At 36.0% G+C, this 27,088-nt stretch overlaps 1 protein-coding gene across 1 annotated transcript in view; it reads left to right on the top strand.

Annotated features, from left to right (window-relative positions):
• LOC121412729 (protocadherin Fat 4-like) overlaps positions 1-27,088 on the top strand; it is a 56,637-nt gene that overhangs the window by 4,141 nt on the left and 25,408 nt on the right. The window contains exons 3-4 of the mRNA XM_041605502.1: positions 7,817-8,905; positions 26,498-26,672. Coding sequence (XP_041461436.1) covers positions 7,817-8,905; positions 26,498-26,672 — 1,264 coding nt within the window. The remainder of the gene's footprint in view (positions 1-7,816; positions 8,906-26,497; positions 26,673-27,088) is intronic.

Genomic DNA, 27,088 nt, shown 5'->3' with positions numbered 1-27,088 from the left:
TAAACGCACATTGTTGCTAATATTTCTGCCCTTTAAAAAACCAGACTGATCTGGATGAATGAGATCATGCATAAAACAAGTAATGCGATTGGCAAAACATTTGGCTAGTATCTTATAATCAGCAGTCAAAAGCGTTATAGGTCGATAATTTCTAACAAACAGAGGGTCTTTATCTTTCTTTGGGAGAAGTGTTATAATTCCATTCCTCTGAGAAATTGATAACACACCATTTTGAAGGGAATAATTGTATGAATCCAATAGTAAATCACTAATATCAGCCCAAAATACTATGTAAAATTCAATAGGAAGGCCATCAAATCCTGGGGTTTTATTCATCTTCATAGATTTAATAACATCAAAAATTTCATTTTTGGTTAAAGGATTTTCTAAGTTATGTTTTGCATTATCAGAAAGCTTGGGGATATCTAAATTATCAAAAAAGGCTTCATTTAGGTCATCATTTTCTGTTTCTCTGTCATGGTTAAAATACAGGTTTGAATAGAATGCACAAATTTCTTCAAGAATATTATCAGGGTCTGAAACAATATTGCCTTGGGCATTCTGAACTCTAGTAATAGTTTTTTTTCGCCAAGATCTATTTTCTAAATTACAAAAATATTTTGAACTTTTTTCCCCTTCCTCTAACCATCTAACCCTTGACCTTGTGATAAGACCTTTAGTTTCAAATTCATAGATTTTATTCAACTTGTCTTCCAAGTTTTCAAGTTTTAATAATTCAGAATTGTTAGATGAAGTATTATTACCTAATTGTGACCTTAATTTATCAATCTCATCTAATAAATGAATCTTTTCTTTCTTTCTCTCCTTTTTCTTCCTGGCACAGTACTCAATACAGTTACCTGTTAAAGTACATTTGAGGGAGTCCCATAGTGTGTTTGGATTGCATTCTGAATCGTTATGAATGTGTTTAAAATCCCGGATACTATCCTTTATCAAATTAATAAAGTCAGAATCATTGTGTAAGTAAGAACAGTTAAGCTTCCAGTAGCCTCTTCCTCTGATTGGTTGATTATCAGTAAACTGGATAAAAACAACAGAATGGTCTGACTGAATTCCTGGAAGAATTTTGGATTTAACACAATTTTGCAAAAAATTACTAGAAACTAGAATATAATCAAGCCTTGATAGAACCTGGGGTGTTTTTTGATGTCTTGTGTACTGTCTCAATGCTGGATGATAATGTCTCCAAACATCAACTAAATCATATTCATCAATAATAATAGATAGCATTTCACTTGCCTTAGTATTAGAATGTTTTTGTCTTGTACCTTGGTAGTCAAGGGGGCCAATCACCGCATTAAAATCTCCACCAATAATCAGAGAGGAGTTGTCAAATTTATCTAATTCTGCAAAAACTTTTAGTACAAAATCAGGATCATCATTATTTGGGGCATATATATTCACCAAAGTGACTGGAACATCATTTAATTTACAATTTAAGATCAAAAATCTACCATCAGGGTCGTAAAAAACAGAAAATACTTTGACTGAAATAGATTTTCTTATAAGAATGGCCACACCTCTACTATTAGAGGAAAAACTAGTAAACCATGCAGATTCACCCCATTGGGATTTCCAAAAAACTTCATCCGTTTTGTTAGAATGTGTTTCTTGTAAAAATATAATATCATTGTTAAGGTTTCTCATGTAGTGAAAAATTTTCTTTCGTTTTGTATAATCCTGCATTCCCCGACAATTAAAGGAGCTAAGTTTGATCAACATATTAGGTTTTGTACTAAACTTTGATTGAATAGATGCTTGCAAATTAGACTATGAAAACTATGCAGAGAACAAGTGAAGTCTAATAAGATTATACACGAGTTCACATTTACATAAAAATCAGTTTGGTCACCAAAAAGAGAAAAAAGAACAAAACAATCATTGCCAAAAATAAACAAAAAACAAAAAAAGAAAAAAGTCAAAAATATCATTACAATAGCTTAAAGGGAGCAAAAGTGCAAGATGAAATGCAGAGCCTCAAATTAAGTAACAGCTCTGCATTCAGCACAAATCCAAAAATCAGCAATACAACAAAAAGCATCCAAAATTCAACGATGTTTAAAAGAGGGTAAAATAAATTTACAAGCTTCAGCATTAAAATTTAAAAAGGACATATAACACTTGCAAGTATACATATACATTATGCATGCATATTTAATCACAAGTAAGTTAAAAAAATGCACCTTTTATGTGTATGATTATGCATACACTAATACAAACAATCTTATGACCATATGAAATAATAATAAAAATGAACATACAAGTATAAAGAGTCCAACTATGCTAAACAAACAAGTATAAAAAGTCCAACTATGCTAAACAAACAAGTATAAAAAGTCCAACTATGCTAAACAAACAAGTATAAAAAGTCCAACTATGCTAAACAAACAAGTATAAAAAGTCCAACTATGCTAGTAAAGCTGTGCCAAACAAGGTGATATAAGACTTTGGCATGGCATGATACTAAAAAAAGGAAAGTGAACTGACATTTAAGTTCCACCATTCAGATCAACGTAACATGAAGTATACAAGAGAAAACACACCTCTAAAAAAAGTTCACTGACAAAGTTCAACAAAATATGTTCATGAACAAAATAAAAAACAAGAACTTGGCAAAGTATGGCATCATAAGATATAATGGAACAAGCTAGAGAGTTATTTTACAATAACAAGCTTTCCTGAGGTATCTCTGTAGGCCAACTTGTCCGGATACAAAAAGAATGGCCTTTTCCCATTTTCCTTTAGTTTTTTTAATTCATCCATCTTTTCCTTCCTCTGCATCATTACCCTTTTGGAGAAATCTTCGGCGACAAATAATTTCCTTCCATGAAACTTGGCATCTTTGACTTTGAACTTCTGAATGCATGCTTTTCTGACTTGCTCTTTATCTGCGAATGATGAGAAGCACGCATGGATGATCCTAGGTTTCAGATCCTGGTCACCGGCTTGATCGCGAGGCTGGATGGGAGGTCCTGTAGGTGTACGGTGGCACCTTTCAATCTTGTACTCGGAAGCAGACAGCCCCACAAAATCCTGCAGCACTTTCTGTAGAGTGACAGCTACGTCTTCTCGTGAGCCTGGACCATGAGCTTGCTCTGGTATCCCATGGAATATTAAATTGTTCCTCCGACCCCTATTCTCTAAGTCATCTATCTTGTTAACGAGCTGGGTGTTATCCAGCTTCAACTTCTTGACCTGCTTTTCTAAGTCTTCTATCTGCATAGAGCATGCAGATAGTTTTTCATTTTGCTGATCTAGCGTGGAAGAGAGCTCGCTGAATTTGGCCAGAGTAATGTTTTCAATGTAGTTTTCTAGACGAGCCTCAAATCCTTTGAAGAAATCAACGAACCACTGTGGAGGTGATTGACCAGGCCCAGGGGCCAAATCACTAGTGAACAGGGAGCGCTTCATACTCTCTTGTGTACTACCTGGTTTCGCACTCAACGGAGAATCCATTTCGACAGTACGCTGATCTCCGGGGGAGGTAGAAGGTGTAGATTGATTGGGCTTCTTACGGGCAATCTTCGAACTTTGAGGTGTTTTCTCCGGCGAAAGAGGATGTTTCCTGGAATCTCGATTAGTCGACATACTTGAGGATAATATAAAGTTTCACCCTGCGGAAGCTCTCGAATCACTTTTTTTGAACACCGCTGAAAATTGGACGCTTTGTCGTGAACTAAATCACGGACATCTTGCCATACCGCAAGATCTATGGAGCGCTCCTCGTCCAAATGGTTTTGATAAATAGGGGTCAATTACAATCTCTGCGAAGGCCTTTTTTCTGTTGGCTGCAAGAAAGAAACTACCCCTAATCTTTTCAATCTTGGCGAAATGCACCCCTTACCGAGACCCGCCCCACACCCCTTCCCAATCATCGCTTGGGAGCCTGCATTCCACAGGCGGTGGGTTTTCACCAAATACCTTAGGCATTCCTGATCCGGCTTTTCGTCGGTCGCAGAGTCAAGTCTAAAGCCATGGTTTCAGCTCAAGGAGAATACCTCAGATCAAACCGTTTTCATAGAATCATTTCAATCCCTAATCTGTTTTGCAGGTGCCCGAGTCTAGTCTGGTAGCTGTAGGCTTGCATTAATGTGAAAATTGACCCAGATTTTAAAGCTCTCCCTTCCCCCAAGTTCCTCAAAGAAGTCCTTTGGTCAAGAGTAACATATTTGTTCTGGTATATGCCCTGACCTTGTACAGGCTTGGGGTAAAAGTTGTCACTGTTGACAAAATATGTACAGATTGACATCACAAAGCTTTGTTAACAAGAGAGCTGAAGTATATTCTGAATTTCTGCCTCCTGCTTCTGTCATTAAATCAAAATGCAACAAAGTGGAAATTTATCTACAGGAAATATTACACTCCCAAACTTCCTGGTGGGTATTTCATAAAGCTGTTCGTAAGTTAAGAGCGACTTTAAGAACGACTGGTGATCCTTTCTTGTGGTAAATGGTATATCAATAGGCGACGGTTTAGCGCGTAAGAAAAGATCACCAGTCGTTCTTAAAGTCGCTCTTAACTTACAAACAGCTTTATGAAACGGCCCCCTGGTCCATATATATTTTTATACTTGAATCATGCAGTGTTTTTTGCATATATAAGCTTGAAGAATCCTACAAGAAGCTGCTTCTCATAAAATGGCCTATTGAGGAATAACATAATTTGCTCAATGAAAAGTCAAACTAGAGCCTGCAGTTACAGACTAAGCTTTTAGTGAAAAATAATGAATGTAATGAGTCAGTAAAGAATGAAAAAGTACAATGCACTGTCATTTCATATTCATTCATTACATGTGGGAGCGTTACCTCACAAGAAGTAGAAAACTGCAGTGGCATAACGAAAACATGCTCCGATCAACAAGATATTCTTTGCAGTGCATGTATTGAATGCAACATGATTTATGCATTCATTCTGTGCAACATGATATTGGGTTATTTTTATTAATCCATTTCAGGTGTGAAATGTACTATTAAGTTACAGATCTAATCCCTTGACTTCCAGCCTGAAACTTCATAAAACTTAACTTTTTTTCTTCATTGATAATATTCCCTGTAGGTAATTGATCATGTTAATTGAATTATGATCTCATGAGTTTATTTATGGCTTGGTGTTTTGACAATGCTTTTTATAGGTAAACAATCGATATGTGACTATGCTCTGAGCATGATTAAATAGCTTTATTTTATCCCAGCATTCATTTACTGGGCAATACATTACGCTAATGTATTGCTAAAGCTCTTTGCCTCTGCAGCTAATCCATTGCATATTATCCCTCTGCCTTAATCGCGTGCAGAGATAATCCATAAAATCTATTAAAGTGCAAATGGATGAAAGATTTAAAGAAAAACTGGAAATTAGTATGAGAGGCAGACAGAGGCTAACAGAGAGAGGAGAGAAAAGGGGAATGGTAGCAACAGGTATGCTTTTCAACTGCTGGTGTTTTTATCGCCTGCCATAAAATACAAGCGATCAGTGCATTGATCATGGCCTATAGGACAGAGGAAAAGCTTCAGTGCATCTTCACCCCTTTGTCAATTCAATATGAACATGACCCCCACCCCTAAGGTATTTGTAAAGATGGAATTCAAAAGCAATTTATCATGCTGATCCTATTGTAGCTCGATAATGTGTGTTGATGTATTTGGGACCTCGCTAAGCAGGGCTAAACATCTTCAGATTCTACAAGCCAATCGACAGGATTTTGTCTCATCAATCATACCACTATGTTTGCACGACAAAGGAAGTATGCTTCGATCATACCCTGTCATAATTGTATAGGATGAGAGGAAAAGAACATCATTGTTTCTATTGTCAGAGAAGTGAGAAAAGATAGTGAGGCCAAGGGCAGATTTCATCTTCGGCATCAATAAATATTACCCTCTCGGCAACCTTTAGATAAAAACACATTTACAGTCTACACATCTTCTTTATGATAGTCACAGGTACCATCAGGGTGTCGGTCTAGTTCTTGTCATAACACTTTTAACACTGAAACCACAAGTTCTAGAAGTATAGTGTTTAACCTTTGTATGTTTTGCCTTATATGCCTACTATACTCATCATGAGCACTTTATGTCAGTAGTTGGGTTTTTAATAAATACATGTACATGAAAAAAATCAAACTTTTCATAAGTCTGATAGCTGGTTTACATTTGAGCACTGTGGATTTGGAAATCAAATATTTTGAAAATGTTATTGGTACTCTGACAAATGGAGGTATTAGATATAATCTTAGCTAATATCAATTCCATAATTGATAAATCTCACCATCAACCATTGAATATCACAGAGTTCCTCAAGAACCATGTCTCTGGCAAAACCTATAAAAATTCAGAACACATCTTGCAATAGGCAACAAATACCAGGCTAGAAATACTTTGGATTTAGGTCTCAATTTATTTTCTGGCAGATTTTTCTAAAAATGTAGGTCATTCCATCAATGCTAGGAAATCACAACATGCATCAGGGGAATGCTAAAATTACGAATAAATTACCTGAAAAGCCTCTAACTTGACAAAAAAGAAATTGTAAGTCAAAAGAATGTTACTTCATTTTCTATGACCAAGGCTTGAAACATAAGGACCCTTGTAATTTGTCGCTGAGCTCGTGAAACACCCCCGTGCATTTTGTCAGAAGATTAGGGATAGCAGTGTCGATGACAAAGCAACCGCTGGCAGCGTCCCCAGAGGTACAGACTATTTGTGATGAAGTCCCCCCCCCCTTTCATAAGTTTCCAAAGTTCAGGTGGGAATAGTGTACTAGTCAGAGAATTGGTATGATGCTACCATTGTATCCTTCAAGAAGGATGTATGAATGTGATAACATTTGATCATTACTAGATTCAGAATTCATATACAGTGAGACTGTGTATCCCTGCTGTATGATTAGGTCACAGAAATCCCTTCTTGTTGTGGTCCAAGCCCTGGCTTTAAATGAAGGATTTCCATTGATACAAATCTTTCTCAGTCATTAAAACATGTCACCCTGTAATGTTCATCTGAAAGGCCTATGCTCCCCCCCCATTGTGTACAAAAATGCGCAATTCAATAAAGTGAAATGATAAAGTAGATAAGATGAAATGATAAAAAAAATAAAGTAGTAATGAATGCTCCTAATATAATTTGATAGGTATTATGCCATGTTGATAATACTTCCTTTTAATATAATTTAATCATTAGGACTTGTGTCAATGCATACCAAAATATTTCACAAAGTCTAATCTTGGTTTTTTCTAAGGCAGATGTTCAATGTCATCTTCCCCTCCGGACTGAAAATTTTATCCACACAATCAGAAAAGTTTGACCTTCAAAGTTAGGGCTGTCAGTGAAAAATGAGAGCTGGTTATGATGAACTTGTTCTTGTTTGGATCCTCTTTGGGGGGTAAGACTGGATATGAAGGGGATTGCTTGGGAATATCAAATGGTTGGAACCAAATTGTTCAAATCAAATGACTGCCTTGTGTGGAGGGACAGGGGTGAAGGTGCTAATTGCCGTTTGCATATGATGTTAATAGAAGACTCGTCTGGCTTTGATGTTCAAGTGATAAGAAACATAGGAGATGTTTTGAAGGAAATGGCAGGGATTGCGATGTTAACCTATGAAAGCTTTTTGTTTAGTGAAACCTTGTGGTTGTGAATGTGTCTGTCACGCAAAGTTAGAATGAAAATCATAATACTTATAAGTAACGAGTGATTTACAAAAAAAAAAAATAAGTATTAGAAGAATATGCTAAATGTATTGCTACAGAGGAAATTAATTGTAATCTTGTTTTTATTTCTATTCTATCTTGGTGCAGGCTTGAATGGAGAGCTGCAGTTCAGCATTGTTTCAGGTGACCCATCTCAAAGGTTCACAGTGTACCCCAATGGAACCATAGTGACCATCAGGAACTTGGACAGAGAAGCAGAGTCCTTCTACAACCTTGAAGTGGTTGCATCCGACATGACGCTTGACCCGGCAAACAGGAGGTCCAGTACAGCACAGGTTTCCATCATCGTGACTGACATCAATGACAATGCTCCTCGCTTCACAAGCCCCGATTCTGTTGAAATCGCAGAGGACACCCGTACCAATGTCATCATCATGGTCCTACGTGCAGAAGATAAGGACGTGGAGCGGAACAGCTATGTGGAGTATTACTTGCTGACATCCGGTGTGCCTTTTGCTGTAAGCAGAGTTGAAGGCAACATGCAAGTGACTGGTTCATTGGACCGTGAGACAGAGTCCTCATACAATCTCCTGGTGCAGGCAACAGACAAAGGCACCTCACCTCAGTCAAGCACCATGAATGTTACCATCTACATCACAGATGTCAATGACAATGCTCCAGCATTCTCAATGACACCCTATGAAGCTACTTTGGATGAAGACACACCCATAGGTTTGGAGTTCTTGAAGATCATTGCTTCTGATCCTGATGAAGGACTCAACTCCATCATTAGATACTCCATCTTCAGTGGTGACAATGGTCAAGCTTTTGACATCAATGCTGTCAGTGGAGTACTCTCTGTCAATGCCGCTCTGGACTATGAACAAAGGTCATCTTACACCTTGACCATCCGTGCTCAAGATCAGGGCTACTCCACTAAAGTTAGCTCCACTACTGTTACCATCACTGTGACAGATGTCAATGACAATGCACCAGTTTTTCAAGGTTCCTACTCCCCTACGATTACAGAAAATAACCTCCCCAATGCTGACATTGTCCAAGTCTTTGCTGATGATGCGGACAGTGGCTCGAATGGGATGGTCAACTTCCGGTTGGAGTCAGATTATAATGGTCTTTTCACCATTGGTTCCACCAGTGGAGTGATCCAGGTTACGGAAGTCTTGGATTATGAGGACCGGAATGAGTTTGAATTGATCGTCATTGCTGAAGATTCAGGTAAGACACAATTTCTTCTTTCTTGCAGCCTTCCCCTCCCTTTCCTCTGTGTTCGGAGCATATTTTTGCTTTTTCTATCCATCAAGAACTACAACGTGTGGTCCTTTATTTACAGGTTTCTTTATTGATCAGGTTGGTCTAGATTTCTTGGTGATATTAAAAAAATCATAGAAAGCGAAGTTATATGAGAAAGTACAGAAAACCAATTGCAATTCTCTGTCTCCAAGGAATGGCCACTCCTTGAAGATTCAGTTGGTATTCAGAAGAAAGCAAAAGAAAACAGTCTTTGCCTTTGTTTTCTACCAAAACTCTGCCGCCAAAATGAGATGTTTTTCCAGTTTTAGAGGCCTCTTCAACCAGCTGTGAAATTTTGAATTCCCTCAAATCAAGACTGTTTGATTAGATTGCATTTTGATGAGGCTCTGATCCATGGGGGAAGTGTCTTTTCCACAAGAAATCATGGATTATTTGAAATAGTTTAGCAGGGGTTAAAAGGAGTACATATACCGAGATGGGAGATTTTAGGCACATATCTTACCCAACAAAGCTTACATCTGTATGCTCCTAATGAGAGTGATGATTGAAACGCAGAAGATGTGAGTTCACCTTTGGCCCCTGACATTCTTGTTCTCACCTTACCCCTGGATTCGAAATGGAATAGCCCACTTCTGAGACTGCTACTAATATGCATGCATGAATGTAGTATGGTTATCACAATTTAAAACATTTTCTTTCTATATAACAAGCATAAGTGGTTCTATGATTTATTTCAGTTTATATATTATTTTTTTAAATAAACAAGAGATACAAAAATACCGCATAAATTCCTTCACTTTTGAATCTGCAAACAACACTCATCAAATTATACATGAATTATCAGTCAGCAAGGCATGTTGTTCGTACCTTGACAAATTAAGTTTGAGGAATACTTATTGTGATTATCACATGTTTTTGGTTTAAAATATGAGTTTGTGGTTTGGGGGCAGTAGGATATTGACCCAAAATGGGATAGATTATATTTTGGGATGAAATTAACATCCCACTGACAAAGCAAATGTTATTACATGCATGACATGCAATTAAAGATGAATAACCACATGTAATTAACTTCACAATAGACAATATCAAAACACTATTATAAAATATAAATTTGTTTACAATATATTTAATACATTTCTGCATCAAGATGATGGATATGAATGTCTTGAATTTAATCAGACTTTGAATGATGTGGAAATAATATCTTTTGGAAACCAAGGTTGAAGTTTCCAAGATAATATTAGGTGGAAATTCATTTTTTTGGGGGGAGATGTTCTTCATAAAAAGTGGAAACTGCAAACACTGCAATTATTTCCTTTTCAATTGAGCTGGAATTGATTATTTCCTTCACTCATCAATCAAAGAATTATCAATTACTTCCATTCATTTTACCAATGCCAGTTGGATAACGAATTTGCATTATAATGACAAATTGAGCATTTTCCTTCTTTTTTTAAAGGTTACGTTCACAGGGGTAAAAAAGGTAATTGGCGATTTTGAAATTTACAAAAAATGAAATAATTTTTTATCAGTCAGCAATCTTTATTCAGAATTTCATGCACAAGTTTGTGATGTATGAGAATGGGTAATGCTGCCTGTAAGCTATGCTTTGAAGGCAAGTCATAAATGTTCACAAGAAAGATGAGTTTAGTTTCATTTTCTCCAACTTTTGACCTCAAGATAAACTTTTCCAGAAGTGGCAAGGGTGACATTCCCCTTTGGTCACACCATTCTAGAACTACACAAATGTTTGTCTTGAAAATTGTTGGCTCCATAGTCCCATCTGTAGCCCTAAATGATATCATATTTTAGCCTGACCCCAGTGGACTTGGCCTAGGTTCTTTCCACCACCGCATACCCCTGCATTTGTTAGTGTGTTGTTTGTTCAAAGGACCCATGGGTGTAATCTCTGTCAGGCATCGGGAGAAGGAAGTTGGTTTTGCAGATATTGTATCTACAATGACAGATCACTGCTTAAAGAAGCTATCAAGATAACCCTGAAATGAAACATTTTGTTCGTATTCTCAAGGTGTTTGGTTCCTCATAGGTTTTTGTGTTTTTGTTGGCAATAATCATATATGTTCTTGGCGTAGAAGTATCAATAAGAAAATTAAAAGTTTACAAATCAACTGCTGTACATATGCAAGCTATGATTTTTTTCAGTTGAAAGTTCTAAAGTTTAAAATTATGAAGTTTAGCTCCTGAGGACTCAAATAATCAGTGCAATTGTCTTTATTTCCTTCTCAGTCTCAGCTGTGGAAAGATCCTCCAGTAGAATTTAAATGCATTTGAAATTCCTCACTCTTTCACTTAGGAAAAAAAACCACAAAAACACAAATTTTTCCATTGTTCTAGATATGATGAATGCATTGTGAATGAGACAACAAAATAGACATTTATCTCCATTCGTTTCTTTACCGGTATTTTGATTTGTTAATCTCGCATGTATGCGGAGATGGGTACGAATGATGACATGTTTATTGTGCAAACGTGTATCACGTTCAAATTCCTATATTTGAATGGCCCAGAAGGTCATGGCTCCAGTTTATCATTGTCTGTGTGGGGTCAGGGAGGATGGGAAAAAATGAATAATCATAAAAATCAGTGTTATGAAGAAATGTGGTATGTCTTGTGTAAGAGAAAATCTGAAAATGAAAATCCATGTACTTTTGACCCAAGGGTCAATACTACTTATACATTTAAATCTAAATGTGTAGTCTAAATTATGTTGGTAATGATTTTTTTTAATTCTGGTACTAGTATGAAAAAGTTTAATCTGATTAGATTTAGGATGATCTGTCAGAAAAACAGCAACAAATTCGCACATTCCGGAAGAAAATAAATTTTCATTAAAATAAAGTATTATGATGGTTAATATAAAAAGCATCTGAAGCCACTGTAGTGGTGTAGGGAAGTAAGCTGATATTAAGATAGCAATCAACATATATATCAACACCTTCCAATAACTTTCTAACCCTTCTGGATATCTTTTGGTTGCTTGTCAAACTTGGTCCTGTTATTAATTATATTTTTGCTTTTGGCTATTCCTCTCGCTTTCATCCCTCATTTCCATTACTCATTTCTCACACAGCCACAAATATTATGGTATGTCTGAATGTTCAGTGACAGAATAAATGGAAGAAAAATAGGTTAAGGTCAACCCACGTACTTTGATGAAATGTTCTATGTCAAATTAAAGTCATTCTAAAATCATATACTGACAATATTTTTTTTTTATTTTATATACCCAAACATGTTCACAGTAAAAATGCTATAAAGAATCTGGTGTACCATACATTATCAATCGAGCAGGTATTTCATATTTTTACATTTAAAAAAAACTTTTGAACTTTATTACTGAAAAGTTGAAAATTGCTGTTTGAATTTTAAAAAATTTTCATGATACAGGTGGGTTAAAATCTATTTTATTTAGTTTTTATTTCTAAACCCCTCAAAAAAAGTTTTGCAACTCAGTTTTTGGGGATGATATCTTTTTGGTAAATGAAGTATAAAAGATGAAACTGGTATCATTGGAAAGCTGAATTATTCTTCTTTACAATGACATGCCATTTGCTGTGATTATGTAATCATGGAATATGCAATCACCCTGAACATCGAGAAAAGTCAGAAGTGAAATGTTGCAAAATGCATTGATTTCTAACAAGAGTCTCCATTTCTATAGAATTTCTACCATGCAGGCGACAGTGAATGCACTCGGTCAATCCTCGAAACAATTGGAAATTCGCTATTGCAAACGACGCATTTTGCAACATTTCATGTCTAACATTGCTGAGTATTATCATGTCTGTGTATTTCATGATAACACTAGCATTACAAATGACACATGATTGTAAAGAAGAATAATCATGCTTTCTAAAGATATCACTTTTACACATGATGATGGCACATTAAGAAATTTATTAGCACTCAAACTTGCAGTTTGAGTTGCAGAACTCAAACATGACATGGCAACGAATTTTGTAACATTTCATTTTTGACATTGCTGCATATTTATCATGTCTGTGTATTTCATGATAACACTAGCATTACAAATGACACATGATCGTAAAGAGGAATAATCATACTTTCCAATGATACCACTTTCACATATGATGATGGCACACTAAGAAATTTATTAGCACTCAAACTTGAGTTGCAGAACTTATTTTGAGGGGTTCATTATGGGGTTGAACACATGTGTGTACATTGCACAATCTGTTACAAATGGGTAGAAGGATTGATAGGCCTACAGTACTTGGCACTGAAACAAAATATTTTTGAAAATAAATGGGACAATCAATGACATTTTTTCTCCTAAAGAAAAAATGGGGAAAACTATAACAGAGTCTGAATAGTTTTAGTTAAATGTCGGAAGTTGTGTCCTTATTTCTATTTACGGGGAAGAGGTTTTAGAAATTTGAAGAAGAAAAAAGTGGTGATGGCGATACAAAGTGAATTGATTGAATCAAGATGTGGGATGATAAATGTCTACATATTAGTATCAACTCATCAACCATGAAATTTTGAAAGGTATTTAAAAAGATGTTTGATTGGTTTTTAATAGCTTTATGGGTTAGAGAGATCATTTCAGGATCATTTGACTGTCAACGAAAATGGGGATGGACCGTTTGCGAAAAAGATTTCTTCCTGAAATCATATACTAGTAAGGCTGTTATTTTCTGCCATCTCTTTCTCTCTCTCTCTTTATGCTTTAATTTTTTGTTTTTATTTCTAAACAAGTTTCAATTGCATTTGCATGAAAATTTCTTTCAACTATAATTTGTCGATGATGAGAAATAAGTTTGATAAGAATAAGGATATATTTTTTTCTGACAGCCTCTTTCCAATAAATTCCATTCAAGTTGAAAGTGTTTACCTGAGCAAATTTATAGTGGTTCTTTTGAATTTTTCACACATTCCAAACTGTTTTAAATCTTACATTCCAGCCTATCCCCTGAGAATCAAACTTATGTCATTGTTTGGTAATATTTATTTCCTAGCTAGAACCTAAATATGCGTATTTTTATATTACTTCACCTTGAGGGGTTAAATGTGATAAGGTCCTTAACCTAGTTAAAATGTTCCTACAAATTGCTTCATTTTCGTTAAAGATTTTATTTAGGAAGTCATTGTGCTTGGATCAGGTGCTATAATTCCCAATATTTATCAAAAGAATTTCAAAATGTTCCCTTTTGTGGGTAAGAGACTCACTTTTCTTTCAATAATCTCACTTCCTTTCATCGGTAAACCCCTGAAAGCTGGCCTATAGAGCAACCAGTGTTTGCTGAACGGACCAACATTGATTTGTAAGCTTGCCATAAAGCTGATTAGGCTTATTGACGTAGAAAGTAACCAAAGGGAGGTTTTATTCCCATAAACTTGATACTTTGGCTGGGGAGAAAGGGGTTTGACTGTTGGGGGAATAGGTTGGTATAAAGGGGGACTGGTGGATGCGATCAGTTGTTGTTGGGCAATGAAGAAAAGAGAGTAATTTCCTTCATAATCAAGATTTAAAATGATGCCATCATTTAGTAGGGTCATAGCTGGTCAGCAGTGGTCAAGGGGATATTGTTAGGGGATTAAACAGCATTAGATCTTCATTCAAAGTGAACTCATTAAACTTAATGGTGCACTGAAGAGATAGATAAAACACCCATTCGGACTAGGATAGTTGCATCAATTTGTGTGGATAAGTCTAGGAAAACTGGTATTATCGAACTCTTCATTTTATGAACAAATAAGATGCTAAGATTCCACAATATTTGAACTATTAGAAATACTCTTCATTCACGAAAGTAATGTAAATATTGACTTGTGTAATAATAATTCCTTTGCTATTTTTGTGACCCAATATCTGCTTATGTAGCAGTTGCCTGTTCATGCCAGTACCATCCTTAATTACAGATAATCATTGATATTGATACAGGTCTAATATAAGTTAGTGTCTTTGAGCCATGGTTTATTAAGTTAGTGAGTGTAGGAGATTGTGGATTTAATTCTAATTTTGTTGAACAAGTTTATGTTTGTCCCCAGCAAATGTTTCCCTGTAAACCATTGATATTGCAAACTTAATGGTTGCCTTTCACCTAGAAAGAGAGCCCAATGAACCACATGGCTCAGCCATTCTCTTTTCACATCCAAGTCTGCAAGATGCCACAAATTGGCCTTTTTGTACAAACTGTCGTGGAGCACAAAGAGAAAAATTTCTTCCATGACGGCCGCTCCTCCGGGCATAGGGAGAACAAAAAGACCGGAGGAGAGACCAGGCTGTACAACTGAAAAGTATCGCATTAATAAAAAAAGTTTTTTTGCCAGGGCATTCACCAGTTGGACATCTAGTCCCCTGCGTGTACAAGGGGGGGGAAAAGTTTGATGCCGTGCAAGAAATTATGCAGTGCCTTTCAATCTGAACCATTTCATCAATTAATGACAGCTCTTGCATCTTTCACGGTATTTGTCCATTTGGGGGAAGGGATGGAAATATTTATGGTGCTAGGAGAGGCTTCGGAATAAATGGTTAGGGACTGATATGTGGTCATTAGGGTAAACTGTTTGATGTTTATTTTTCCATCACTGTCTAGCCAAAACTGACACCATAAAGTATTATTTTTCATCTTTGTCTGAACAAAGAGGTAGACAAAGCCACTTGAAATGCCAATTTACCTGATGCAGAAATATGATTACAATGATAGCAACTCGCAAGAAGTGTAAATACAGGTCAACAACCCAGAGGTCATCACTGTTGGGAGTCAAGTTTTCAATTTGTCAAGATTTCTCACAAGCCAATGTCACACTTTGACATTCGTTGTTACAGGTAGTTGGTGAAAAATCATTTTTTTATTTTTCTGGATTGACAGCAGTCTATCTCTTTCCCATAGATGTTGAGTAAAAACTGTCAAATTGATAGGCATGCATTTTCCACATTTGTACACCATTGAGAACCTGTTGGAGCAACAAATATCAAATATGAGTGAAAAAGAGGCAGTTGCACTAAATGGACTGTCCAAATCATTATTAGATTCTTCCAGTCTGTATTAATCATTATCTCATTCATATTGCATAGGTTATCTTTAGTTTTTCATTCATTTTGTGAAACTCTTTTCCTCCCAAATTTCAGAAACCTGTTTAACTTCCATTGAAAACCACAAGAATGTTTGAAAGCTGCTGGGAGAACTTTTTAGACTCATTTACGATTTGACGGTCAATTATTAACTACAGTTTGAATAAACATTTTTTTCAATTATTAATCCAGTAATTGTTCCTTTGAAAATGCTTCCCCCTTTGCCTATACAGATTGAATAGAACCAACAACAGAATTTTATATATATGAGGTCATGATACTTTTTTGAAACCCCAGGTCAAACTTCCGAAAAACATGGCTTTGGGGAGTTAGATTTTACTTCTGCTATAGTTTCCTGTTCAAAAGTCTATTCTGAAATGGTGTAAATTATTACCCTTTTTACACAGGCTAAAATTTCCTTAACCCCGTACTATAGGTGGGGTTAAATTGCCATTTAGCCCCACCTATAGTACGGGGTTAAGCTTAGCCCACTTTCTTTTTACACAGCATTTTTGCAAAGTGGGCTAACCCCACCTATAGTATGGGATTATTTGGCCCTGCAAAAAAGCAGGGTTATCCCAGCAATTGCGGTGCTAAGAGCGATAGTACGGGGTTAAGATCGCTAGTGTAAAACGAAAGTGGGCTAAGCTTAACCCCGTACTATAGGTGGGGCTAAATAGCAATTTAGCCCCACCTATAGTACGGGGTTAAGGAAATTTTAGCGTGTGTAAAAAGTGTACGAGTGAAGTACTTGTACTACGAATGATCGACAAAAACCACTAGTCCGGGGTTAGCGAGTCTCGTGTGTAAAAAGCAAGCATTCCTTATCCGGGGTTAGCAATAACAATTTGGCATGTGTGAAAAGGAAAAAATAGTACGGGGTTAAGAATAGTACGGGGTTAAGGATAGTACGGGGTTAGCGATAGTCCGGGTTAAGAAAATCCTGTGTAAAAAGGGTATTGGATAAGAGTCACATTTATCTTAATTTCATTTTATTGAGAGAATGTATTTTCCTGTGATTATATTACATGTATATTTTGATTTGTTTGAATTTATTTGAGAGGAAATGAAAAGGACAATTTCCCATAGTTTTTCACCTTGTCATTTATTATTCTCAGATTCCATTGAATGAACTATTACAATCCATTTTTTCAGAGAAAAGGGTAAGAGAAGCAGGTATAGCTCTGAATATATTTAAGTACAGCATTTATTATTTCTGAAAGCATTTATATGAAATTATAGAAGATATTTTTTGATATGCCATCATGAGCAGTCCTTTGTGATTTGATAGATAAATACTTTAATCAGATGCTATTTTCTCCAAGATTGAATACAAGATCTGTTTAGTGAACCATTATTATTATTCAGATACAGAATTATTATTATGCAAAAATAATAGGTATATAAAACATGTTTTTAAAAAATGATATATATTACTTGTCACTGTGCAGACTTTTTCATGAGCAATTCCAAATGCATTTTAATGTACACATGAAGTTCTTTTTTCAAATGGAAAATGCTATGCTACAGTGATTGCAGTCAAGAAATTTGCTTTCATGAGATTTTCTTTACTGGCAATTGTATCCTGAGTTAACCCTTGAGGAATGTTATGATTTCATCAAATGTATGAATGTGAATTCTAATAGTAACATGAACCTTAAAGTTAAAGATAAAAATGAATAGTTCACATGGCCCACGCTTTTTCTTGCAACTGATTTGGCACTTGTTAAGCTCTTATAAAAAAGTCCCTTCTTAAAACATTTGATAAAACATTTTTTTGGCCAGTGAATTTAGAGGTGTTCATCAAGATAACATAGATTTAAAAATGTTTTGTATGCACTTTTCATTGGTTTATTCTTACACACCTATTCTTATACAAATTTCCTCATGTAAGTTTGTATTGCTCTTTTGCATGAAGCAAATTAGAAATTTATATTATCGCAACGATTCATCCCCATCCTTTTTACTTTTATGTCTTTTTGCCCTGAATTTTGTGATCCAATAAGCTATTAGATAAAGACATGCATATCTTATATTCATTAATTTAATCTTAAACCAGAAGATCATGTTTATAGAGCACATGTTCCTGTGACTCCCCAAAGGACAATAGTGTATTATTGATATTGAAACTGTTTTATCTGTCAATGTCTTGTCCAGGTTATCTCTTAAAAGTGCATGCTAGTCATATTTCAATAATATTTCATGTAAAGTTAATTGCTCACACAAAGGTAATTAAGTAAGATGTTTTTTGTTTCATTTTAAGTGTTTGGTAAATGGGGATGTGAAAGGCTCCAAATATTATCATGATTATGATATTCTTGCACTTTGGGTATATATCAAACAAGATAAGGGGGAAGTGAACTGACATTATCCCTCAAGACTTTCCAACCATAGAGTAAACTTTGGAGTACAATAGCATCCTACCTTTTAACACCCCTTTCTTGGCTTTGAATTTGGAGGCCAGTCTGAGGAACTGGAGCGGAAAATTGATTTTTCAATTTGTGAGGGTGATCGTCTTTGTTCAAAATTTTTAACATTAACAGACAAGAAGGGAAGGTAGAAGAGGGTGCTTAGTTGCTGTTTGCAACTTATTTTGAATTTTTTTTATATGTAAAAGTAGATGGGAAAGTAGTAGGTGAGGTGGCTTGAGAAGTGAAACAGATCTTCAGACAAGTTGGGTTTTAAAGGGAAAGTTCACCCTGAAGAAAACTTTATTGTAAAAATAGCAGAAAAAAATAATAAAAAATATTCGTGAAGGTTTGAGGAAAATCTGTTGAAGAGTAAGAAAGTTATTAGAGTTCAAAATTTTGGATTTGTGACGTCATAAACGAGCAGCTGCCCCATGTGTCATGTAATATAAAATGTATGAATTTAAAATTTTGTATGGTTCCTGATGACTTAATTTTGTTTTCTTTTCATGATCTGGTGTGAAATGATTTGTCCATTGATATACAAAAGTTACAGTGAAAACTATTTTTAATTTTCTGAGAAAATGACTTTTCATTGATTTTTTACCATTCGCTATGTAGGAATGTTGCTCGCATATGACGTCACAAATCAAATAATTGAAATTCTAATATCTTTTTAACTATTTGATGAATTTTTCTCAAACCTTCGGCAATATTTTTTATTTATTTTTTTATTTTTACAATAAACTTTTTGTCAGGGGAAACTTCCCCTTAAAGGCCTTTTGGGGGCATGTGGTAGGAAAATTTAATTGTTGAGAATTTGAAATGGTCACAGTTTGTCGTCAATACATTTTTAAGCAACTATATTTTGAAAATTATACTTTCAGAAGGCTCATTCATTACATCATTAGGCCTGCCTATTGATGTAGACAAATGACCTTGAAATGTACTGTTTTTTTTATATACATGTAAATTTGAGTGCATTAAGGTGTATTGAAATCAACTATAGGTTGATTTTCAAAAAATTTGTATAAAGGCACTGAATTGTATTGTAAGACATCCCATACAATGATGTACATGTAATTTGAAACACAAAATGCATTCTTTGAGAATAATTATAGTGATAGTATGGTGTGTATATTAAGCAGTACAGATCTAGGATGCGATTAAAAAGAGGTTTTTGTGCCTTATTCTTTAATAGAGAAAGTCATGACGAAGGAGGAATGCAGAAACAATGCATGGGGCATTTGCAGTTGTATTCCTGGATGAAGGCATTTTGTCATGACATGCATTTCTTGGAAACCTTGTTTTAAGTAAACCCCTTGCAGAATACTTGTCAGGCCATACGTACGTACGGATTCCCATGTTTGCAGGAGGTTTACCCTCATCTAGCCATTCATTATGCAGATACCGGGGCAGAGAAGTCGCGCTATTGGCTGCCGCAGAATTGCAAATCACCATCGGATACTTGAAACTTGAGACGCAATAGAAGGCAGAATAATCATAGGAGATGGATGGTAGTCCCCTCTACATGATTGAAAGTGAACAAGCTTTCAGATAAATTTACAATCATGTTTTTACTCTCAGCATGATGTAAAGTCAACTGCAATTTTTGTCTTGTGTTGAAAATATAATGCTAAATATCTGTTTTGAGGGTAAAGAGCAACAGCATTTGTATTGCCCATCAGACTTCACTATGTGCTTTGAAATGAATTCCCTACAATGTAGGCCCGCTTAATACTTGAATCATTAATTGAGTATTATAGACCGCTACCTCCTCTTTATACGTAAGCCCCTGTACCATTATTAAAATTTTTTAATTCTATCTCCTTATCTCACAGTTTTTGTGCATTTTGCATATATTTCATTTCAATTCAATTTCATTGAAAATTTAAACAACTACAAGGTAATAATATATAATAGAATATGGAGACAGCTTGGAAGAACATTGAAGTCTTATGGAATGCTGCCACCAAAATAGTTATTGCTGAAAGCCTGAAAGGTATCAAATATGAGAAATTAACAAGTGTAATTGGTATGCAGTGTATTCAAAAGATACCGTTAGTCATAATCATTTCAGAAGGGCAATGGTTTAGACATTTCAACTGGATAGAAGAGTTATATTCGATGATCCATCATCTCACTATTTAACCAACTCTGGGAGCGATTGGAGACATAAATTTCACTCACCCAAATAGGGGATGGGTCAACAGTATCGGTTGAAGGAATTCCAGTCGTGAATATATGGATGTGTTGGTGATAGTGAATGATTCCTAGCCGACCTGTGATGGCCTCTATTACACATTCATTTTGATGCTAGTGGATCCTGACTCCTACATTTAGGAGATTATTTTTACCGAGGAAGGTGTAAGATAAAGGAAGAATTTGAGAATGAAATGGAGGAATGGTGAAAGGGAAAAAAGAATAGCAGAGGGAAATATATACTAGCAATAAGCATATTTTTAAAAGAAGGAATGATAAAATGAGAGAAGAAAAGGAAAGTAAGGGCAGATTAACAAAATATATTGATCACATTTCTGAGGAGTAATGGGAACAAGAAATTAATTGATCCTTATCAAATAAAAATGTAGCCATACATCAATAGAAATAAATGTATGCAAGTAACAAATGTAAGTTAATGAAAAAATATATTCTAACATTTAGAAAATATTTCACCATATCAAATTCTTTTTTTCAATAAGCCATTTCACCCATGGGCCTTTTTCTTTGCTTTTTGATATGATCTTTCTAGTGTAGTTTTTATTGATAGAAGTCTTCAAGACAATTCATATATAGCCTATAAATTGATAAAGAATTTTGTATTTTTTAATATGGTAGATATTCAAAAAGGTCATTGATGATCTCTGTTGTGGGACATAATATGCAGTTGATCAGTGTACATGTAGTCATGCACTCAAATGCTATTTGGAGGACTGGCTGTTTATTTAAAAATCACTTTTGGGGGTTACATAGGCTACAAGGCTTAGTAACTATATTTTTGAAAGACATATCATCTCAAATTGGTTATGACATTATGATAATGTATTTCATGTTGGTTCAAGCATCTTGAGGATAAGATTTATATCATCAAATTCTCACTTTGCTGGTATTTTAATACCTGCAATCGCATTTCTTCATTATGCCATTGAAATCCAATACCCCAGAAAGCATAGAAACATGAGTCGGAATGTTTCCACTCGCCGCCGACACCGGTATTCATGCAAATTGCCGGAGTATCGTGTGTTTTTATTTCCATGTTCTGTCATATTAAAACTGGTAGCTGAGTAATCTGAGGGGGAGTGGAACTTCTGCCGGGCGACAGTGAAATATGGAGGGACAATAGCAGACATGACAGAGATCAGAGCCCAGTATTCCCCCATCCCTGATGCCTGGTTGCTGTTCCACACGTAGGCACCCAAACCTCGCCGACCCACAGCCCCAAAACAAAACAAGGTGGTAGAGGGAACAGCAGTTCTCTGAATCGCCAAGTCTTGATATGGCACGTTGCGACCGTAAATACGGCATAGTCTTTAAATTGCGGTACTTTTTAGGGTCTTCAAGAAGTGACAAGATATGAGGCCGTAGATGTGCTTAGGAGAATGTTTATTTGTTGATGTCTGAGTATATTTTTCACTGTTTCAGTGTTGGAATGAAGTAGGTTTGAATAAATATTTTGTTGTAAGGTTTCCTTTGATTGGATGGATGAGGTGAAGACTGAAGGGTGTGACAGGAGAGAGGGTTTTGGACGGAGATGAACTCTTTCAGCTATTTTAAGGAAGTAATAGCAGATCATAGTTCAACAAGCTCTCAGAGGAAGTGATTAACACAAATACCTATTTCCTTCCAAGTTCAAATCAAAGTCAAATTCCATTGGTGCTTTCATCTCATCTTCAATAAATCTCTATCTCGATTTATAAACACTATTTTTTTTGTAATTGTAATGGTAAGAGAGTGTGTTTAATTCATACTGGCAAATGTCCTCTTTCCATTCAATATAGAGTTTTAAAACAAAGTCAAAAGAAGACATCAACATTATTTTGTCAAAATCATGTGATCAACTCCTGGGACAGAATGAACTGATTTGATTCCATATCAGAATTTGTAAAAATTATGTGGTCATAGCTGATCATATTCATGCATGTAACTCTTTTTTCACTGAGAGTAGAGTTGCACAAATCACCTTGTATGTTGATACAGCTGTTTAATCTGATATGATATTGAAAGTGAGCGTCTTCTTATTTTTTCCCTCTCTCTAAAAAAAGTGATGCTTGCCTCACCATTGTCATCACAAAAGTACTTTCACCCAGAAGACAATTAGTAAAAGAGATACTATCTCACCATAGACTGGTATGGCATGTACTGTCTGAAGACCTCGGGTGGTAGCCAGGGTTCTTTGATTTCTCATTAGGTGGTTTCAGACCGCCTCGAAGTTCGCCAGTTCCAGGTATTCTCTGATCGGGAAATTTACCCCGATCAGAAAATACCAGGTATTTTGGTAATGTGAAAGCAAACTACGCGTAATTTCCCCGAAAGAAAATACCCGCTAAATAGTAGGTACTTGGCGAAATTACGAGAACTTTCGTGGGGATTTTTCCAAGGTCGCAGGTATTTTGGCGATGTGAAAGCAAATTACGGGAACTTTTAGCCCAGCGTGTCGTTGGGCGCGGCGGCGTGGGTGGCTGCTGGGCTAGTGATTTTGAATCTCCCGCCTTGCCTGCTTATCAGACCATACTGCGCATGCTCGTAACTTCGGGAACTTATCCCGAAGGATGTGTTTCGGGGCGGTGTGAATGCAGGAATAATTAACGGGTATTTTTTAGCCTTAAAAAGTTCTCGTAATTTAACGGGGATTCTTGTGATCGAGGCGGTTTGAAACCGCCTAGTGACTGCTTCAGATGCACCAACAGTTCAGGGGTCACTATCAAAGGTTGTGAGGGATTATGTACGAAGGGGGAAGGAGTGAAGGAAGGGGTGAACATCAGGTTTGTGGTTACATGAAAGGGGGGGGGGGTATAATCAGTGATGATTGAATAGATTCGTTGGTAGCTTTATGAATTAGGGAGATGATTACCCATATAGTAGTACATATTTATTATTTTCAACAGCTATTTTATGTTCCCCACATGTCTGGTTCAGGTCATCTGGTGATAGAATGAAGTTGGTAAATAATTCTTGAATATTCCATGTTCTGTTCATATTTGAGCCCTGTTTGTGGTCTTTTCCTCTTGGCCCAAGTTTGCAGTGATCTGCGAAGGACTAAACTAGAAGAGATGCCATATGATACAGTTCTTTAGATTTGGTTACTATGGCAGTGGTAGCATGTATCACATTAGGGATTTGTTGAATTATTGTATGGCTATATTTTGAAGTTCATTGTACATCCATCTAATAATGGAAGGGGTGTTTGGCACTCATATCCACTTTTCATATCCTTAGAAGATCTCAAATCCTAGTTGCTAAATCTGATCTCCATTTTCACACAGTTATAATACTAGCACAGGTATTCTTTACCCTTCCCCAGTGGGGGTAGAGAGGGCAGAATAGAAATATATTGACAAGGTATCGCTGACATCTCTTTTGGAGAGCGATGAGGACGTGACTGATCTTCCGTAATCAGGATCATGCCAAGAGCCTTGGGAAGTTTAACGACCAGACTGTTAGAAGTTCCAAAGGCAATGAGGATTAGATATTGGCTGACTTTAATAAACCACATGATGACATGCGAATTACTCCCAGTGTTAATGACCTCGAGAAGGGGATGGGTTTACAAAATACGTTGTTACAAGCAAGGTGGAGTACTTGTTTCAGAACATGATTTTGAAAATGAACTAAAAATGTCCAAAGTACTTTAAAATAAAGTGGTAGATTGAAGTTCAAGGAAAATTTCTGCATTAAATATTTCATGCACCACCAATTTGCATTATAGTGATTACAAATTGGCTTTGTTGTTAAAAATCCTTTCAATTTCAAATCCATGACATGGCCTTGTTATAATGAGGTACTCTAATCATGTATTGTGTTAAAGGAAGTTAAGCCAGCTTTATGGAAAGTAATCATACACCTGTGGGGTAGTATTTGGGGAAAAAAACCTTAATGGTTATTATACCACCTTGAGATTTATTACTGTGGCATGGCCATATAATACTTTCCTCAATAGAGAAATATGCAAATACATATAGAACAATTTATATGATTGATTAGTTACATATAATGGATGGATGCTAGAAACTTCATAAGATGTGTTGACTGCACATATAGGCCCTAAATCAATACTTAAAAAAAACCCACCTTGATTGATTATGAGCCAATGTCAAATTTCCTGTCAGTATTCACTACATTTACTTTTCCTACTAATATCAAACATTCCATACACTTCATTATACTTGACAGGAGGAGAGATAATATCAATTGTTCTTGAATCTTAGGGTTTATAGATACATTGTAGAGAATCAAGTAATGCAAAAAGAATTTTGATTCTTTTTTGCATTACTGATTTTTATTTCTAGTGGCTGTAAGAATCACAAGGAATATCCCCCTTTCTTTTGTAACATAACATAATATGCATAGCTTTATCTGTAATTTTCCAAGCATTCTTGAAGGCCTAAACTCAACCAAAACATTCAAAAGAGAATGAAAATATATAGGTGGTTTCAAACCGCCTCGAGCACAAGAATCCCTGTTAAATTACGAGAACTTTTTAAGGCTAAAAAATACCCGTTAATTATTCCTGCATTCACACCGCCCCGAAACACATCCTTCGGGATAAGTTCCTGAAGTTACGAGCATGCGCAATATGGTCTGATAAGCAGGCAAGGCGCGAGATTCAAAATTACTAGCCCAGCAGCCACCCACGCCGCCGCGCCCAACGACACGCTGGGCTAAAAGTTCCCGTAATTTGCTTTCACATTGCCAAAATACCTGCGACCTTGGAAAAATCCCCGCGAAAGTTCTCGTAATTTCGCCAAGTACCTACTATTTAGCGGGTATTTTCTTTCGGGGAAATTACGCGTAGTTTGCTTTCACATTACCAAAATACCTGGTATTTTCTGATCGGGGTAAATTTCCCGATCAGAGAATACCTGGAACTGGCGAACTTCGAGGCGGTCTGAAACCACCTAGAGACACTATTTTAAGAGGCAAGTTATAGGGAAAATTCATAGATTCAACTAAGAAGTAGGTTTTTCTTCCTGCTTCTGAGTTCTACCTAAAGAAAAAAAAACCCTGCAGGACAGGACAAGAACTTGACTTGGAGTGAAAATCCAAGCAGGTGCATGTACATGGCACCTGAAATCCTTAGCTATGATAACCTATGTTCCGTTAAATCAGTGCTGCCTGCTTAAGAATCGCTAGACCACAGCTGTCCTTGCAATCTATGTCACCTCCCATACTCTTTCCTCGCTTGATGGAAGGGGAGATCTCACCAAACCGTTCATTACAAGCCCTGCTTACACAGGAAACCATTTAGAGCCTGCCACTTTGAAATATGCAGCAAATTTATCTCAAAGTCAGGGTTGATTGCCATCTTTTGTCTGCCGCTTTCATCTCTCCTATGCTCTTTTTTTTTATTCATCGCAGAGCTGTTAATGAACCGGAACTTGTCGCTGGTTTGTGATATATATTGTGGTGACATATTTCTTCCATAGAGGGTTTGCTGTTGAGTGTGTGGTGAATGTAGGTGTTTGCTGTAATTACTTCACCAAGTTTTTACTCTGCATACACCAGATTAATGAAATTCGTATTTCTTTTTCTTCTGTTTGGTTCCAATGACGTATGCAAGATCCCAGACTCATCACCTATCAAGTTGTATAAAAAATTCCCCAAATTATGAATGTACATGTATGTAGGATTTATTTTTGCCAATTAGCCTGAATAATTTTTTATTACCTTGAAGTACTTAACAGGGTTTGAGTAAAAAAGGATTGCATATTTACAAGAAAGAAATTGTACTGTGAATGCATGTTCCTTTAGTGAAATAACACAAAGTGCTGAATTTTTTGTAATGTTTTCTGGTATTATTGTATCTTTTGTCAAAATTCATATTTATGAATTCCTTCTTTTCTTTTTCCTTTTGAATATTTCATACAGGACTACCATCTCACCAGGCACGCACAACCATGACACTGACAGTTAATGATGACAATGATCATGACCCAGAGTTTGTCTCTGACTTCTACCGGGCTACTGTCTCTGAAGATGCAAGTCCTGATACCTTTGTTATCCAAGTCACAGCCACTGATGTTGATGTTACAGCAGATCTAAGGTAAGTACTCTTCAGAAAAAAAACCTTTCATTGAATTTCTAATAATACTGACTTGTAGCTGTAGAACATACAAGTTGTATATTTTATTCATTCATGTTTTCAGGGGAGCGTTTAAATCAACACTTGCCATCTGACAAGTTGTCAGATCTGACAACTTTCTCTGATTTTGATTGGCTGAGAAGCACTTAGAAGCACTGATGGTTATGGTAACTGTCAGAAAACTTGTGGAATAAAAGTCTGACAAGTCCTTTCATAAAACGTTCCTCAGGACAAGTTTGCTTTACATCAATTCTTGTCTTTGGTTCCACATTGACACTGTACCTTTGACTGGGAGATGTCAATCATTTATCATCATTATACCATTGACTGAAAAAAAATTAATAGCAGTTGAAAATTCTTGAGCTGTAACATCACCT

Source organism: Lytechinus variegatus, chromosome 1, assembly GCF_018143015.1.
Source record: "Lytechinus variegatus isolate NC3 chromosome 1, Lvar_3.0, whole genome shotgun sequence".
In the NCBI taxonomy this organism is placed as follows: Eukaryota; Metazoa; Echinodermata; class Echinoidea; order Temnopleuroida; family Toxopneustidae; genus Lytechinus; species Lytechinus variegatus.
Note: the sequence above shows the minus strand (reverse complement) of the source record. Positions and strands in the feature narration are given on the sequence as shown.